Genomic DNA, 19,236 nt, shown 5'->3' on the forward strand with positions numbered 1-19,236 from the left:
GTTTTAAATGGGGGATTATGCCAATTTATTGAGTTTTTTTCCCCCTCAGTTTTTATTTTTCTCAAAATTTTGTTGTTTGCTACTGCTTACCTATCAGTCAATCTAGTATAAAATTATTCATGATTTAACATAAGTTCATTTTATAATTTTAAACTTACTATATTAACGTTTTATGATGTTCTGCAAACTATCTTGACTTGGCCAGGTGCTCTGCTCTCTGGACACTCAGAACCAGTGAATCAGGTTAATGGTTGACAAAGAAAGAAGCTTAAACAAGTTAAACAAGTGCAAAAAATGGCTATAATAAGCCTTTAAAGTCTCTTCCAACCCAGAATAGTTATGCAAATCCCATGTCAGATTTATGATAAGGGGCTCAGATAGGTAATGTTCAATTTTCACTTGACACAGTGCTTCATATAAAGCTTCACACCTCTTCGCTTCTTTCTCTCTGTATAGTCTCTGCTTGAGACATTATTCTTTACAGATTAAAACCGTTTTTTCCTTGACATGACCCATAATTCAGATTTATAACCGTTTTGAAAACATATTAAAAAAAAAAACTGCGTTCAGAAGAAAGGAAATAAACAGTACTTCAGGGTAAATCTGTCTCTGGCCCTTGTCTAGACTCTATCAAGCTCAGCTACCCTGAAGTGTTGGCCTAATCCTGTGGGAACTAAACCAGACATAGGGGCATGATTATCATGGAACCGTAATGACTCCGGTGTCCAGGTAACAGGGCTCTCTACTTACCTTAGATGGCGAAGATTCGGCGGGGGCAGATTCCGGCCGTCTTCGTGGAGGAACAGGAGGGGGGACGGGCACCTCATCAGTGCCCTTGGTTAAACTTATAGATGATACTGAAGCAGATCCTGTAGGATGTTACATTTTTTTTTAAAAGTTCACAGGAATTTTATTTCATCTATTAATCCTGAAAAGGCTTAGTTGAAAACTGCTTATATTAAAAGAAATGTACAGAATTATCAAAAGCAGTTTAATAGACCAATACACAATAGTATTTCCTTTATTAAAGCAAACTACTGTAAAAGCATGCAGAAATTTCTCAGCAAGATTTTCAGAAAAAAAAATGCCTAAGATATTCTGTTATTTTGCTTCTTGAACAAAATAACATTCCCACTGTTAATCTATTATTGGAATTTTTTATTTGGGTAGGATTCTCAGATATCTGGGAGAAATAGCAAACTACTACAAACTTCTGGAATGGTAATTTTGTAATGGGCTCATTTGCTTTCTTTGATTTTTTAGTATAGAATTTCCCTGCCTTTACTAGATAGTGTTTGGGATTCGTTTCTGATCTTAACTGCTCTCCCCAGGGGTTCTCTCAAAGCATGCCAGGGAGACAACTCGTGTGGGGTGGGGGAGTGTCTCTCCTCACTTTGCTTAGGTATAAGCTGGCTCTCCTCGGCCGGTGAGCAAAATCAGGTTCATCATACTCTAATCCGAGAAATTTTAACTGTGATGGAGCTATTTAAGATGACGGAGTCAGCCCTGATAAAAACAGAAATTACACTAGAATCTAGTGAACCTGATTTAAGAATAAGCTGAGGAACTGGCACAAAAAAGGTAAGTAAAGCTTCTAATTAGAACTTATCCTACAGACATTTATGATGACAAGGGCGTAATATAGGCATAAAGTCATTACATTCTGAAAGACAACATTCATGTAAGTTGTAAGTTTGTGAACAGTATAAAGAAGATATGAAAAAATACATAAATGATCATTCAGAACTATCCATGGCAGGTTCTTGTTTTCCTTTAAGCATCGACAGCTTTTATTTTGTCAGTTAAAACTTAAAATATAGAACTTAGAGAGTACTTTGTGTACTGGTATTATTCAAATAAGCAACATTTTGATCCACCTACCTTTTTTCTTAAGAGACTATATAGTAAGTAAATTTAGCTTATAACTAATGTTTTCCATTGTATATATTTTGAAATCATTGGTATGAAGGACAGCAAAACCACTAATTAGCTTAAAACTTACGAAATCATTTGGTGAATTGTTAGTTGACTTTAAAAATAAAAGCATCTACAGTGGAACTTTATTTTGCTTAACAGTGATGAATATTTAGGCCGTATCATTTAAGGAGTTACAATGATAAGGTAGTTCTTCTAACGTCAAGTAAGAGTCATTTGCCCAGAGTTTGTGCCATCGCCAGGCTAAGTGCACGTTGTGATTCCGCCACTGCGGTAGCTGCCAGCATTCCCATACGCGCATGCATGCTCTTGCTGTTTGTTTGTTTTAAAGATGGGTGTTAAAATATATTTAGAACTCTACAGTTGGGAAAGTGAAATGGTTAAATGTGGAAGTCGCCCATATAAAAATGTTCTTTTAAAAGAGAAAACAGGTTTTACAAAAAGCATGAAAAGTATCTAAGTTGAAGCAAATCATTTATGATCAGAAGATAGCACACAAGTGAAGCCCTCACTTCTGATACTGCAAGCAAGGCACCATGGCTGCCAGACCCAAGAGGAGTTTTAGCAGGGAAGGTTACACTTGGTTTGATTTTTTAAAGCCAAAGCAAGAATTAGGAGTCTTAAACCAAATATACTAACTTGGGCCATGGGGCAGTGAAACTTGGATAAAGACGGTATCGCTGCCTGTGAAAGGAAACAAGAAAGAGTGGATTTTTTTTCTTTCATTGATAAAATCAACTCATCTGTAAAAATGCATTTATGATAAAAATGTCATTTTTGTCATTCTAATTGTAAAGAATGGTACAACAGTCTTTAGTAAAAGCTCATGACTTCTTACTTTTGAGAAAAATAAAGAATTAAACTGAGCTAACATTATATTGGGAATTTTGACGATTCCTTTTAGATTCACTACCTGATGTCAAAGCAAGTAAATGAAAAGCATTCATGAGAAAACTAAAATATGCTCTGTTAGTGGAAGACTTTTAAAAAATGTATAAACCCAATTTAAGCACAAAAAATTCAGCTGGACATATAGAAATATGTCATTTACTAAACGTTACTTTGAAAACTCAAATGTACTAAATAATGAATTTATGTTATGTCAATTGAAAAATAAAAGGGAATTTTTTACTAATATTATTATATATTTTGAAAATGTTCTTGCAGTGTATAGTCTCATTGCAAAATAGTTACAGCTCTGGATATTACAAAACAAGCTTGGAAGTGATATAGCCCTTTCCTTCTATATTCTTGAACATTTAAAAAAAATCAATAAATAGTTGGTGCTTAGACACATTTTACACAGGAAACTCACTGACAAATTTAGAATGTTTAATTTCAACAGTATTAATTCTTCTAAAAAAAAAAAAAAAAGGAATTGAAAACCATAAAAGCCAAAGCCCCAAGAGCACTGAAGTAGAAAAGTGAGACAAGAGGCCAAGTGATCTGTACAGGTTCCAAACGCAATTGTCGAAGTGACACTTCCTCCTATTACCAACATACTGAGCCTGTAATATCCAAAGACAAAAATAATTCCTGTAGCACTCGTCTGAGCTGATTTTTCAAAAATTCAGGTTCTCTCTCTCTTTTTGCACAACAGACCATCACTCAAACAATTTGGACCACTGTTTTTTTCTAGCTGCCTTGAACAAGGATAATTTTATGTTCCAGGTTCAGTGGCAAGACTATTAATGTGATTGCTATTTATATAGATGTAGTGGGTTTATTTCCCACAGAGCCCCAATTTCCAGCAACCTATCTTGTTAACCCCCTCTTGGAGGCCATAGTTACCAAGGGTAGCAATCCAGCTAATTGTACTAAGTTATCTCTCAGAAGATTATAATTAATTTTTATACTCTTTGATAGTAAATGAAGCTGTTGCTCTGTCAATGATTTGCTCCACTATTTATTAGGCACCTATGATGGGACAAGGATGAAAGGGGTATATTTACCTGTAGCGTTTACCCACTTTATATTTTTTTCCACTTTTCTTGGAAAGGAAACAAATACGCCTCCCAGGAAGTAAGCCTCAAGAGCATGGTAGTACACTTAGTACAAGACGGGAATAAAACAAAAACACAAAGCTCATGACTGCTACAAACTGTAGGCTTTTAGAAAGTACTATGCTACCTATGCATACACACCTGTCTATTCACAGACTTGGCTTTGCTCATATTTATATATATGTGTATGGCACAGGTTTAGGTTTCTGTTTGGTAAGTTAATGGGCACCTTTCTGATTTGTCATTTTAAATGAATTTCTTGGGCTCACTGTCTAGAAAATGCTAAAAAAAAAAACTCCTTTAGAATTATTCATGCTTTAATTAAAAACTATATACTAGAAATTCTATACTAGCTAGGTACTGAAAAATTTACGGATAATGACTTAGGGATGAAGCCCAATTAATTAAAAAAGTAGTATTAATTGTTAGGTTTAAATCCCAGATAAAAGGTCAGTGGTTCTCAATCTTGGCTATACATTTCAATCCCTCTGGAAAGCTTTTAAAAAAAAATACTGATTTCTTAGTGCCAAAAGCAGTCTAATTTAAGTGCCGGCTGGGGATATAGGTTATTTTTTAAGTTCTCCAGGGGATCACACTGTACAGTCAGGATTAAAACCCTATTGAAGATACTTTTCAGTTTATAACTGGGTCCTTCTTGAAAACAGGAACAAGCTCTTCCTATAGGAAAAAATTCTATAAATCACCAATAACTTCTTAAAGTCACAAAAGCCTCTTAAATGCAAATGTATCTGAGATTAGAAACTAAGCGCCCACAACAATCTTCTGTGAAGAAAAGCCTTACATTCCAGCTTGAAATGCCTGGAATACATCTTCTGTGTTCAGAGCTTCCTCTCCTGAGGGCTAGAGCTGAAGCTCATCAGCAGCACAAGACCAGGTGGGACCTCTGGCTCCCTTTCATGACCAGGCCGTCTTCAAACAGGAAGGCACCTAGAGCATGTCTTCCTCCTCTCCACCTTGTGATGGCAGCAGAAACACGCCAGCAGCGAGATGGGTGTCTGTCCTCAGCACCTCAAACGTGGAGCTGACCAGGCCAAGTAGGGCAGGGCTCTGAGGGGGAGGGTTCTACATAGGGAGGTGGCTAGTTTCCTTCCCTCTCTGTCCTCACCACACAGCTTCCCATGACCACTCGTGCCCATCCTATGGTTACCTTTATGTAAACTTCCACAGGACTGTGTCTTCCCCACTCATTTAGCATTTTGCTGAGCCCTATGTATCTTCTCTGGTAAAGCCTGCAATCTTACTGAGAGTGAAAGTAAACACAGTACAAAGAAAATCATGGCATTAACAATGGTTGAAGCACTTAACTATGATTTTCTTTGTATGATGATTATTTTTCATCTCTCAGAAAGATTATGAGCTTTACCAGAGAAGATGTGATGTGTAAGTGCTTGACAAAGAGTGAGACAGGCAATAGATACTGGCTGGTTAATTAATTATGGTTTTAAAGTAAATTATTTTGAAAGACAAAAATGTAAGAAGCAAAAAAGCACTATTATAACCGCTCAAAAATTCTAATCAAACTTCGCCTTTTCAAAAACTTAGGCAATGGAACTTTCTGCTGGTTTGTATTGAATAGAATATGTCCAGATGACCTCAGAATGTAGGCACAGTAGCTCTTTCCTGACAGGCCCTGAGGACGTAGGAATTCTCTTTGTGGGAGCAACACAGTGGGCAAGCTGGAAGCTCCGGTGACCCCCAAAGTCCTAACAGGTCTGTTAAGCAGAAGTGGGGTCATCAGCACATGACACCCTTGGCTCACAAAGGCCATGGGTAAGTTTTAAGTAAGGGACGGACCATACAGATGGTTTTATATTATGTTGGCTTCTTGGATTTCAAAACCAGTTTTTTTCAGATTTTACTAAGAGCAAAGGGAATGTTAGCAGGAATTTAACACAAAGAAAGCGAAATTGAGAAAACCCTCCAAGCTACGCTTATAAAGCCTAACTCCTGGAACGATGGTTTCTTCACCTTCCAGCTGTTGAATACTGTTCCCTTGCCACATAGGACAGAGCACTGCATTCCTGAATGATTCTTTCTTCCCTCTGTGACTAACTGCTTTAAAGATTCAGCACTAGTAGGGAATGTTAATGTGCTTACCTCCCATTTTTAGCTACTGTTTAAACTGAGAGAAGTAGAATTTGCAATTGATAGCTTTCACATGATTTCAATAATTTATTTATGCGGGAATCTTTATAAAAAGACCACAGCTATCTGCACTAAGAAAAAAAATCCCGCAAACAGAATTAATAATGATTTTGGGTTGGGTATACTGCAAAAAGTGCTGGTTTTATTACTTAATTTGAGAGGGTTTATGAATTGGGGAAAATAAATGGGAATTTTTTTTACCTGGTGTTTGTTTGAACTTACCAAAAATACCTGGTAGCTTAGTATGTATATAACGTGACTCCATAATGCCCAGTAGCCAAATAAAGCCAAGATGTAGTAGTTCAAACACACTTTAGGTGGTAAAAAGACAGGACAAACTGTTGGCTAACTAGGAATGTATGTACAACACAGGAATAAATAAATAGGATTCTGGACCAAATCTTAGAAGAATAATTTTAGTTGATTTTTGTTAAAAAGGTATAGCCTCTGAATTGGAAGAAACCTTAAAATTATAGCTGGATTCCCAGAAGGCACAGAAAGTCTTTTATCTAAAATCAGAAAGCTCACTAGCAGACTGAGATCCCACATCGGATTCTAACTCCTAGGTCACCCGCTTCTCGACCTCCTTCCCCACAATAAAAACATGTTGTCTCTGGGGACTGGATTCTGCTCTGTCGGTTACCAGTGTAGGACCTGATCTGTACATGAGCTCAGACAGCCAATGGGAAGAGCATGTGGAAGTGGCTGAGGAGGGTAAAGGTGATGGGATTCAAGTTTTGATTTAGTACTGAGCAAACAGAAAGAGATCATGTGCTCTTACAGCTCTAAAGCTCCACTTGGTATTGACTAGAAGATGAGTGGAAGCAGGGTGACCTACATATGAAACGCAGCCCCTTCCAAGGGATGGAGCTGAGCTGTGGTTTTTTTTTTTTTTTTTTAAAGATTTTGTTTATTTATTTGATAGAGATCACAAGTAGATAGAGAGGCAGGCAGAGAGAGAGAGAGAGAGAGGGAAGCAGGCTCCCTGCTGAGCAGAGAGCCCGATGCGGGACTCGACCCCAGGACCCTGAGATCATGACCTGAGCCGAAGGCAGCGGCTTAACCCACTGAGCCACCCAGGCGCCCTGAGCTGTGGTGTTTTGAAGTCACTAGCCGTATGTGGATTAACAAGCACGTGAATGTGTCTAGTCTGAGTTGAGGTGTGCTGTAGGTGTGAAATCCATACTGGATTTTGATGATTTAGAACAAAAAGGAGAATGTAAAATAGCTCAATAAATTTTTATCTTTGACTTCACGTTGCAGTGATAATACTGCAGCTTAACACACTAAGTTAAATAAAATATATTATTAAAATTAATTTCACTTAATTCTTTTTGCTGTCTAAATGTGGCTATAGAACACTTAACGTACACACGTGGCTCACATTGTATTTCTGCTAGACAGCACTGATCCAGAAATAAGAAAGGAAGGCGCAGTAGCGTGCAGTCTGCCAGATCTGTGCGGCTGGGCTCGAAAGCACAGGCAGTGGAGCAGCAGTGCTCTGCAGTAGTGCCGGATGGTGCAGACTGAAAAAGGGTTAAGTAGGAGTTTAAACTGGATACTTGCTGGAAAATTTGAAACCCACAGAGTTTGGTGGAAAGGGAAGGATGTACTGAGTAGTATTCAAATATAGTATTTTTGGAGGCAGCATTTAAAGAACTGGACTGAAAATCCTTGCAGATTTTAGGAGTTATCTTTGTTTCTTCTAGATACGAGGAACGCATGTTAAATTCATCAGTTGAAAACAAATGCTCAAATCGCATTTCAATTACCAATTTTGTCACCAGACCTTCTGGTAAAGTATAATAAATTTAAAGAACGCTATTCTAGTAGGTTTTTTAAAATTTCAAGTTGCTGGGGTTTATAATTTGCTTTATATTTTTATAATATCTTTTGAAACGGTACTTGTCTACAAATTTACAAAAAATAAAAAAGTTACACAGATTCTTTTCACCTACCAATTACTTTAAAGCACTTAGAATATTAGCACCTACTTGAGTGAAAAGGGCTCGAATGATCGGAATCAAAAACGCTGCAAACATCGGTGGTACTAGAAGCACCAGACGCAGGAGGAGGTGTTAACGGTGTTCTTGGAGAATTTGGTGCAGATGCTGTACTTTCTGTTTCACTTTCAGGGATCCTACTATAACTAATTTTCCTTGGCTCCTGCTGCAGAGGTGTGGGATGTCTCATGGTACCTGGTCTTGGGTTTGATGGACGAACACCAGGAGATTTTAGGGGATAGCTATATTTTTTTGGCTGCAGATATAATAAAAGAAACACAGTATTTACAACACCATGACAGAAAGAAAGTTTTTCTCTATATGCCTGGGTAAAACTCAAATAATATCTAGGAAAACCATAAACCACTACTAAAGAAGTTATATAATGATTAAAATCAAAGTGTCCAAGTTAAAATATTAACATCCCATTTCCATCCAATTTTGGCTATCTAAAATGTTAGGCAATGATTTTTTTTTTTAAATAGCTGAGTTTTAGTCCTAAAAATACTGGAGTATTTGTTATCTTTAATATTTTTATCTTAATATTTTTGAATGGAAATATTTCTAAGATATGCTGTAGATTTCTCTGGCTTTTTAAACAGACCTTGTTGAACTAATTTAACCTTGCTGGAAAAACCAGGATCGTTATTATGAACTATGATACCTTACGATGCTGTAATACTGTGATGCTGGAATCATTTGAGCTATTTACAAATGCATTAAATTGCTTCAGTTTTCATCTGTGTGTGTGTATATTAGTTTTGTGAAATTTTCTTAGTGCTATTAGCAAGCCTCTTTGGAGCAAGACTATATAGCTATGTCTAATTTGCTGTTTTTAATCCATCTTTTAAAAAACCATTTTAGGCCTTGAGAAATTTTATTGGGAGTTAATTGCATAACCTTTAGTTTACAGAGACTTTTTTTATTTTATTTTTATTTTTTTTAATTAATTTATTTTTATTTGCTTATTTACAGCATAACAGTGTTCATTGTTTTGGCATCACACCCAGTGCTCCATGCAGTACGTGCCCTCCCTATTACCCACCACCTGGTTCCTCAACCTCCCACCCCACCCCACCCCCTCCCGCCGCCCCTTCATAACCCTCTGGTTGTTTTTCAGAGTCCATAGTCTCTCATGGTTCATCTCCCCTTCCAGTTTAGTAACCAAGATAAATTTCAAAGTCTCTTTACAGAGACTTTGAAATTTATCTTGGTTACTAAGGAAGCCATTTATATTTACTTCTTGATTTTTTTACTTTCTTGTGAACAAGACAGATATTCAGACCAGTGTGGTGATGATACTATATGTAAAACTGGCCAGGCACTAAGAAACAATGGAAACTTTACTTTCCCGCCAAAAGTATCTTTAACCAAACTTGTTATTTTTATGGCTAATGATTCATGGTTAAAAGTTCTCATAAGTCATTACTTTAGAAAAAAGTCATAAATGCATGTTTATTATAAGTGAATTAGTATAAATTAATCAAATTTCCTGCCCTTACAGCTCAACATTTTTGTTTAAAAAAAACATATTTGCCAATTTCTTCATCTATCATCTATCAGGATTTTTTTTAGATTACTAATAATGCTCACTTATTTGCAGTCAAGTGGGATATTTATTCATTACTTTTATCCATCACATGTACACTTCATCCCTGAATGCCCTCATGGAAAACTAATCTGCGGAACACATATGGTAGTGATGACATCACCAGACACAGATAACTGCAAAAATATATAAATATGAAAAAAACAGAAATGTGAATGCTTACAAATCTTGGAAGAGGCTTAGGGTTTCGTGGTTCTATTTCTAGGGATTTGTTGAAAAGATAATCTGTAAATTCTTTTTCCATGCTACTTCCCATTGGATTCAAATTTTCAAAGAACCTCTAAAATAAATGCAAAGAAATAAACAATTATTAATATCAAGTATTTAAAATGCAGTTTGAAATTCACAAAAGTAACTTAAGAAACCATTTAACAGTATAAGAAAATCCGAGTTATTTTTAGCTTTATTTTCCTTTATCTCCTCTATGAAATAAACTTGCCTTTCATCAGCCGGTTTATCAACTTAATCGGAAAGATGCATCTTCAAATAATTCAACTTACTTTGATATCTGATTCTACTCGTAAACAATAAGGCTGATTTTGGTACTGCTGGATCTCTCCTGTTATTTCTGCTACTTTCCTCCTTTTGCTAAAGTTTATAAGCTCTTTTCCATGCCTTTTGAGGACCTCAGGGTTGCCTTCTTCTGTTTTCAAGATATTAGTTAGATAAATTCCTAGAAGATATAATAAAATTATTTGAAGGATAAAAAAGGAACCAGCTAGTTCTTTTTCTTTGTCAGTAATCGTTGGCATATTACATTGTACTATCTCAATCACCATAACCAAAGATTTAAGGCATAGATTTCCATTCAATGAGAAACCAGCTAACTAAGTATCAAATTCCTCTTTGACCCTTAAGTATAATAAATACAGGAGAAAAAGAGAGACCAAGTTTAACAAAATTTAACAGCTTTATCAGGAGGAATAACTCAATTTTCCATATCTCCAAAACCATATGGTATTTGACATGTCACTGTTAAAGGAACTTTGAGTATAACCCATCACTTAATAACACACATTTCTGGCCAAAAGGGAAAATGTTAAATTTAAGGGATCATATTTTCTGCTTATTCAAAGGCTGTTAGGATTTGTGATTCAGACATAGTACTGTTTGTATAGGGTTACTCATGGGAATGTGGAAGGATCTGCAAGCCTATTGAACACAGTACTGCATATTATTTATGTCTGTTCTAGTCTTCAGGACTTCTAGAATTAGTCTCTTAATTGGCAGTCTCATAATTGAGCTCCTGTTTCTACATCACTGTAGGTTGTACACAGGAGGAGGAGGAAAAGGATCCAAACAACAGGCACTTTCATTCTTTACAAGGCCCTCTGGTGCCAGGAGCACCTTTAGTTCCTTTCTGTTCTAGCATAAAGGTCCTGGAGCCAATTCTGCTTTCTACTTGTGCGGTCTTGTGCAAGTTGCTTAGCTTCTCTCTGCCTTGGTTTTCTCATCTGTAAAATGATGATAGCTTTGAGAAGTAAGTAAGTTTATGTATATGCTTAGAATAGGGCCTGACAAAAGTAAATGCTTCATTAGTTGTGGTTGTGATTGTTGATGCTATTGTTGCTAGTCTTGGCCTATTCTCTTAAGCTTCTGCCTTTCCCCCCGGAAGTACTGACTGTGATGCTTTGGGGAAAGAGAGGGTGTGTCTGAAGCTCTGAGTTCATTCTCCCAGTCCACAAGCACTGAGTCTCTTCTGCACACCCAGCACTGCATTACGTACTGCAGATACAAAGACGAATGAGACGCACAGTCCCGGGTCTCAAGGAGCTCAGAGCTTTGAATGCAGGCTACAGTACAGTTGGGTAAGTACCATATTAGTGGTCATGCGTAAGATGCTAGGAGGGTGAAAAGGTATGCCTGACTCTGCCTTGGGTTGGTGGGAACAGAAAAAGCATCACAGATGAAGTGATGTTTACAGAAAATCTCAAAAATGAGGTGCAGTGTAACTGAGTGAGATGGAAGGACACTGTACTGGGGGAGGCAGCGTGCAGGGTATGAAGACAGACACAGGCAAGGGCTTAGGAGTCCTGACCCCCCTGCTACAGGCTGTGCACTGTAGCAGGAGAAGGAGCAGAAGGAACAAAACAACAGGCACTTTTGTTCTGATCACAGTTCAGTGGTTCTGAAGGCTTTTGTGATAGAGGCCTATTTTCAAATGCTAGAATATTTGGCCACCTTCTTGAAAAGATTAAATGACTCAAACTCAGTGAACAAGTCAGCAATAATGAAACATGATAGACATCAATGCCTGTTTGGGTTCTAAAAAGTATCCAGTTTTTAAGTGTCTTTGTTGGCTTGCTCTTAGCACCTGGCTACCCTTGATTCGCATTCGTAAGACAGATGTACCACGAGTTCTCATATACACAGGCTTTTTATCGTCCACATCTGCCTGTCACTTGGCTCTTTTACTTGCAGCCAGTTATATGCTCCACTATGCTCTGTCGCATGATGCACTCAGCTCAGTGTTCAGTCGGACACACATATCCATATAGTACGATTATTTCAGGGCACCCTGGAGTCAACTTTCCATACTGGTCACACACTGACAGCCCGACTGTGAAGGGTCTGTGGGTAGCAGCAGCTGGATTGGATCATGAAGAGCCTTTTTTAAAAAGAGCTTAATTTTTATTCACAGTTAGGAGATTATTAGCATCTTTGCATTCTAGAAGGATTACTCTGGCTGTGCTATGAAGCCAAATGGGTTAGAAGGAGTTCAGATTAGAAGCAGGATGAGCAGTTAGGATGAACGTGGTCCTGGTGAGCTGTTGATGGCTGTCTGAGGGTTTCCAGGGACAGAGTGAAGTGTATGTGTATTTAAGGGGCAGACTACACAGCAACGGATTAACTGAAGCGGGCAGGGCAGGGACCGGGCAGGTGAGAAGGTGGACTCAGCTCTTTGCCTGGCTGGCTGACTGGGTGGTGGTATAATGACGGCCCCTGGGAACAAGGGGGATAATCAGTTATCGGATATTGTAGCTGTTGAAAGTATACTTGAAGTTGTGAAAATGCTTACAAGTAGCATTTTGGGAGAGCTCAGGACAGAATCTAGAAGTTATTTTATACATTAATGGCTAGTTAAAAGGAAAACAAATGATCAAAGAGGTGGTATCCAAATTTTGTTGATCATACACGACCATCAGTAAAAAAAAAATGTTTAAGCATGGATCCTCTCTCTCTATATATATAGTTTAAGTAAAAAATGTACTACAAATCTATAAATAGACCTGAATATCATATAGGTTAATCATATAGGTTAAAAATCCAAAGGTTAATTTTTTTCAATAGATCATTTTACATACCCTGCTCTGGTGACAGCTGTTTGGGGACAGGGAAAGTGGAGCGTTAGACCATAGATAATGAAGAGGTGTAAGAGGTGCATCACATGGTTGCTGATGCCTTTTCCAGCCTTTCTAGGGAAAAAGTGGCTGCTCAAGGTTCTGGGTTCATACTTCATTTGATACATTTCTGTGATGCAATATTACATGTACTACATGTAATTTATTTTTCTGCTCTTTTTTTTTTTTTTTTAAAGATTTTATTTACTTATTTGACAGAGAGAGATCACAAGTAGGCAGAGAGGCAGGCAGAGAGAGTGAGAGGGAAGCAGGCTCCCTGCCGAGCAGAGAGCCCGATGCGGGACTTGATCCCAGGACCCTGAGATCATGACCTGAGCCGAAGGCAGCGGCTTAAACCACTGAGCCACCCAGGCGCCCATTTTTCTGCTCTTTGAAGAGAGCTTATTGAGGGTAAGACTGTGTTTTGTCTCTTGATTCTTGACACCTAGCCCCGGGCTTGGTATGTAGAGGCATTCAACACTGTTTCTGCGTGAATAAAAAGCAGCACAGGGGCACCTGGGTGGCTCAGTGGATTATTTCAGAATAGAAGAGAAAGAACAGCTCAGGATGCAAGACACATAGGAGTCAATCCTATAACAGCACGAAACAAGAGTGAGAGGAAGCAGACTCACAAGAAACAGAAGGAGAACACGAAACTAAGAGCTGTATGAAAGGAAAGAGCAAAGCTCATGCTCCAGACTTGGGTGTTTGTGCAGAGGTGAGGCTTGGCTGAAGAAAGAATCTACGTCCTTTTACCTTAGAGGAAATGTTAGTTTGCCTATATATATATATATATATAGATAGATAGATAGATAGATAGATAGTGATATATGTGTGTGTGTGTGTATATATACACCACTTTGGTATATGGAGGAAAACGGAGATACAGACTCAGTGTGGGAAAAGCTCAGAAGGAGAAGCGGCCTGACTTTTATTCTGTAAATGGTGTAGTGCCAGCAAAAGCCCTGCGTTAGAACTCTGGCAAGGGGACAGAGGAAGTGAAAGTGTCAGATACTATCCCTGACCCTCCCATAGAGAGGGGGAAAAATCCAAAAATCCAGTCCCCATAATTAAGGATAAGAATCTGGAAGGAGTTTCTGCAAGCTGCACACACAGACGAGTCAGAAGTAAGCAGGAGCAAGAACATCTGGCTCTACCCTCGGGTCAGAACCATGGAAGACTGTGTGGCTAACCCCAGGCACTGGGGAACAAGATCTTCTTAGAGGTAGGGGAACTGACCTTGAAACAGAAAAGGCTCAATAACCAGGAAGATAAGCACACGGAGGGACTATATAGTTTTCACTTTTTCTAAGCACCTGACACAGTCCCTGATACTTCAGAGGTAGTCCAGAAATATTTGTGTACGGACTGCATGAAATGAGTATCAGGCTGGCCCAGGTCCTTCCAAGGCTCCCTTGTATGAACTCACACCATAGTCACCACGCTTCAAATACACTGAGTTTAATACATCTGCTTCTTGATTCTCTTTTTGCAAACTATTTTTAAATTGTTCCTTAACTCCTTATCAAATTGTCTTTACACTCTTTCCTCTTGGAACTGTGGAAGGTCGGTGCGTCTTCTGTAATGCCCACATAGGGCACTATCTACATTTCTAGCTTACAAGATCTTATGTAAGATATATTCAATTTTAAAAATTAAATCTGACTGAATTTGTACCTTTTTAAAATTTTTAAAATTTTTTATTTTTTAAAAAGATTTTATTTATTTATTTGACAGACAGAGATCACAAGTAGGCAGAGAGGCAGGCAGAAAGAGGAGGGAAGCAGGCTCCCCGCTGAGCAGAGAGCCTGATGTGGGGCTCCATCCTAGGACCCTGAGATCATGACCTGAGCTGAAGGCAGAGGCTTAACCCACTGAGCCACCCAGGCACCCCCTTGTACCTTTTTTTAAAAAAAGATTTTATTGATTTACTTGAGAGAGAGAGAGGGAGGGAAAGAGAGAGATAGAAAAAGAGCATGAGCTAGGGGGCAGGGAAGAGGGAGAAGCAGGCTCCCCACTGAGCAGGAAGCCCAACACATCACTTGAACCCAGGACCCTGGGATCATGACCTGAGCCCAAGGCAGATGCTTAACCAACTGAGTCACCCAGGTGCCCCTCAATCTGTATTCTTATAATTAAAAAAAAAAAAAAAAAAAGGGAAAAAAAAGTTCTCCCAGAAAGAGAAAATAAATGAACTCAATAGTTTTGCCAAGAATGTTAAGTGGGGAACAAAAAGTTCTCAGGAAAAAAAATAAATGAATAATGATAAAAAGTAATACATGATATAGAAAACAAGGGAAGAGAGTAATTATTGTTTAAGATTTTATCTTTTATCTTTTTGGGGGCGCCTGGGCAGTTCGATGGGTTAAGCCTCTGCCTTCAGCTCAGGTCATGATCTCAGGGTCCTAGGATGGAGCCCCACATCAGGCTCTCTGCTCAGCAGGGAGACTGCTTCCCCCTCCCCCTCTGCCTGCCTCTCTGCCTACTTGTGACCTCTGTCTGTCAAATAAATAAATAAAATCTTAAAATTTTTTTTTTATTTTTTTGAAGTAAAAAGCAAAGTAAAACAAGTAAAAATAGAAAAGGGAAGAATATTACAAATAGAACAATTTAAAAAATAATGTTTTGGTAGATATAACTGACTACTAGTATTTTTAAAATAATGAAACGAGACAAGTGTGTAGCAGAAAGCAGAAATAGAAAAAAATTAAGGAAGAAATGAAAATGTTGCTAAAGAATTACATCCTATAAAAGACTGCAGGCCAAAAAGAATGAATACTGTTACGCTGAAAAAATAAATAAAATGGAAAAAAAAAAAAAAGACTGCAGGCCCAGATGGTTTTTCTTTTGGCCTCTTACAGAGTTTAAAGGCTAGATCATTTCATGATACTCCAGAACAGAGTAAGATGAAAAGCTACTGAACTCATGTTACAAAGTAAATATAACTAAAATAACAAAAGCTGTAAACATAGCACAAAGAAAAATCTCAGACCAATCTCATTTATGTAGATGGATATAAAAATCCTAAATAAAATGATAATGAATAGAATTCATTTTACACTTAAAAGATCAATCTATTATGAATAAATAAGGTTTAATATTAGTAAATAGGAAAGTTCAGGATTAGTAAATCTATAATTTTAATCTGCCAAGCAAGAAAAATTATTTTTCCCCTACTAAGATGGCAAACTATTACAAAAGTAAATGTATTCGCTAACAAAAACACAGAAGATAACTACGAAGAAACTTTAACATAATAAAAAGCATCTAATCAATCAAATACCAGAATTACACCTATTCCCACTGAAACTGAAATTAAAACAGAACTACCTATTTTTATCATTATTCTCTAATCTTTGTTTGGGAAGGTATAATCAATGTCCTAAAGCCTAACACAGAAATAAGATCAAAGGAAGAGATATGATTAAATATTTAGAAAATTTAAGGAAATTAAAAATTCTTAGATTTAAGGGTAATTGATTATTAAAAAATGAATACCATTCACAACCAAAAGTACTTAGGGGAATGTTAAGTATCATAAATTTTCTTTCCAAATTAACTGATAGACTGTTCTAACTGTATTTTGGGGAATTATCACGCTCCCCCATTATAAAGTTCAGAGACAAAATTGGCAAAAAAAATACTGAAGCAGCATTGAAGAACCAACTTTGTCATATATGAAAACACTATAAAGCAAGGTTTCTAAGCCTTGGGCATTACTGACCTTTTGGACTGGATAATTCTTTGTTGTCAGGGGCTGTCCTGTGCACTGTAGGATGTTAGCAACATTCCTGCCTTCTACCCACTAGCCGCTAGCACCTTCCCTGTACAACAAAAAGTGTGTCCAGACATAGCTAAGTGTTCTCTGGGGGGAAAAACTGCTCCTTGTTGAGAATCAGAGATTATAAAGTGCCAGTCATTAAAAACTGGAGCACCAGTATAAGTAGTTAATGGGAAATAGTATTTATTAAAGAAAGAGGTACCATATATAAATGGGCATAAGGAAAATTACTCAATAAACATGGGTCAACAAATAATTTGGTGGAGAAATAAGTTTGAAGGTTTCATATGATATCTAAAAGAGACTTTGATTAAAGAGTTAAATATAATTGTAAAGCCAGAAGAAAATATGGCTGCAATATTAAATTACTAGCCTGGAAGAATTTTCTAAGGTTAGAAACAACAGAATGGGGAAGATGGACAGATTATAGAATTTTATAATTCTATAATTATAATTATATATATATAATTATATATATATATTATATATATTATATATTATATATATAATATATTATATATATATTATATATATATAATTATAATTATAATTAATTCTAATTATAGAACTATAATTCTAATTCTTGGAGAATAAGAATAAAAAATTTATTTTTATAAAAATAAAAATAAAAAAGGCAGACTGATAAAGTTTTGACTTGAGAAATTCCCAGCTAGATATAAAATATTTGGCTAGATTGGTTATCTAGTTCAAAAAAAATTCTCAAATACAGACAAAAGGCATTAATATGAAGATATTGATTATAACATTATTTAGGAAAGCAAAAAATCATAGAGCAACAGTTAAATAAACTGTCATACCAACTTTATGGAATATTATGTAGCCATTAAAATGACATTATGTAGACTGATAAAACATGACAATGTATTTAAGCTACAGTAAGTTAAAGAAGTAAATAATATGTGTACATATCATATAATTATGACTATATACCATGTGCATAGAAAAAGGTTAAGAAGGAAATACAAAAGTCGTTGGTTGTAAAGCCTGAACAAAAGCTATGGGAAAGTATGATATATTAAATGAAAAAATTTCAGGAGGTAACACATAACACAGGAGGTAACACATAAAAAAATTAAGTGCAGTATAACTTAAAGCTTTGTGGAAAATATACAGCTGTAGAGGAAGAAAAGGCTAGATGTAAATATACCAGGAACTAAAAAACCTAAACCATAATTGTGTAATAGCATAATGTTTGTAAGCATTCAGTAAGAGCATATATAAAAACAGAGAAAAGAAACCAGTTGTGAAAGAGATACTGAAGCTATGAAATACAGCAAATCCGGTGACGGAGTCGGATAGAGGCGCCTACACGAAGGGTGAAGGTTTGGATGGTACATACCTCAGTCTTGGGCAAAGTTTTGATGTGCAAAAGATGTGGGCTCAAAGATGCACGCGCTCTATGACTTTTAGCTATGTGAAACTATTTACAAGAAAGAGGATTATAAATATAAACGAGTATGGCCATATCTCTTCTGTAGAGTGTTTGGTTTATTAAGATTCAACAGAAAATATTTCTATGAATATAAAAGCACAAATGAGCATTATATGATATCATAATCATATATCATATGATAAAAAATGGAATGTGTATATTGGGCATGATCGTCAAAAGTCCTCTTAATAGAGTAAAATTCTATGGTGATTCAGGTGCTAATTATTTACTAAGTATTTTCTGCTGGTATATTACACATATGTATATTCAGTCATTTAATGAAATACATGTCTTGTTTTATCCAGAAAGACAATAAAAATTCAAGAAATGCTCACCAAAGAAAGGCACACATGGTGGATTAATAGACCTGAGTTTTGCCAAATATTTCTTATAGTGATCTTCACTTAACTCATGAGCTTCTTCTAAAATTTTCTTTTGGCGACTTGGTATTTGCTACAGTGAAAAAAACAATATTTAGGAAGCATAAGTTTACAAAAGGAATCACAGGTTTTCCCCCAAAATGCTAGGCTAAGAGTAGCTCAAACACAACAATACCAGCTTGATTCTAAGAAATGGTAATAACTGTTTCAAAGACACTGTCCCCATCGATCCTAGAACAAACTTATGTGTGTGTGTGTCTTTGTGTGTGAGAGAGAGACACACACACAGAGAAATCTAGTTTATCTTGCAATTCCTTACAATTACAAGAGCACTGAATTATATGTTACATAAAGTGTTGAAATGTTTTTCATCTTCTAACCTAGCCTAGGACCTGTGAATACATTTTAACGAGAATGCCTAATTTATAAAATGCAACCAATTCAATACAAAATTTAGACAATTTTATCTTTTTAAAGTGTTACTCAAAAGACAGATGAGGCACTTAAAAATTGAAGACCACAATTATTAGAATTCTGACCCTTCATTTAAAAAACGCCTATACAA

At 36.7% G+C, this 19,236-nt stretch overlaps 1 protein-coding gene across 4 annotated transcripts in view; it reads right to left on the reverse strand.

The window, feature by feature from the left end:
• SOS1 (SOS Ras/Rac guanine nucleotide exchange factor 1) overlaps positions 1-19,236 on the reverse strand; it is a 151,924-nt gene that overhangs the window by 5,080 nt on the left and 127,608 nt on the right. For 2 of the 4 annotated variants that reach the window (XM_045978794.1, XM_045978791.1), the window contains 6 exons: positions 18,627-18,744; positions 10,217-10,389; positions 9,880-9,996; positions 8,099-8,363; positions 2,575-2,619; positions 751-869 (listed from right to left, as the gene is read on the reverse strand). In XM_045978794.1, coding sequence (XP_045834750.1) covers positions 751-869; positions 2,575-2,619; positions 8,099-8,363; positions 9,880-9,996; positions 10,217-10,389; positions 18,627-18,744 — 837 coding nt within the window. Of the gene's footprint in view, positions 1-158; positions 218-750; positions 870-2,574; positions 2,620-8,098; positions 8,364-9,879; positions 9,997-10,216; positions 10,390-18,626; positions 18,745-19,236 lie in introns of all 4 variants that reach the window. The other 2 variants (XM_045978795.1, XM_045978792.1) reach the window with 2 other exon arrangements.

Source organism: Meles meles, chromosome 15 (assembly GCF_922984935.1).
Source record: "Meles meles chromosome 15, mMelMel3.1 paternal haplotype, whole genome shotgun sequence".
Classification (NCBI taxonomy): Eukaryota; Metazoa; Chordata; class Mammalia; order Carnivora; family Mustelidae; genus Meles; species Meles meles.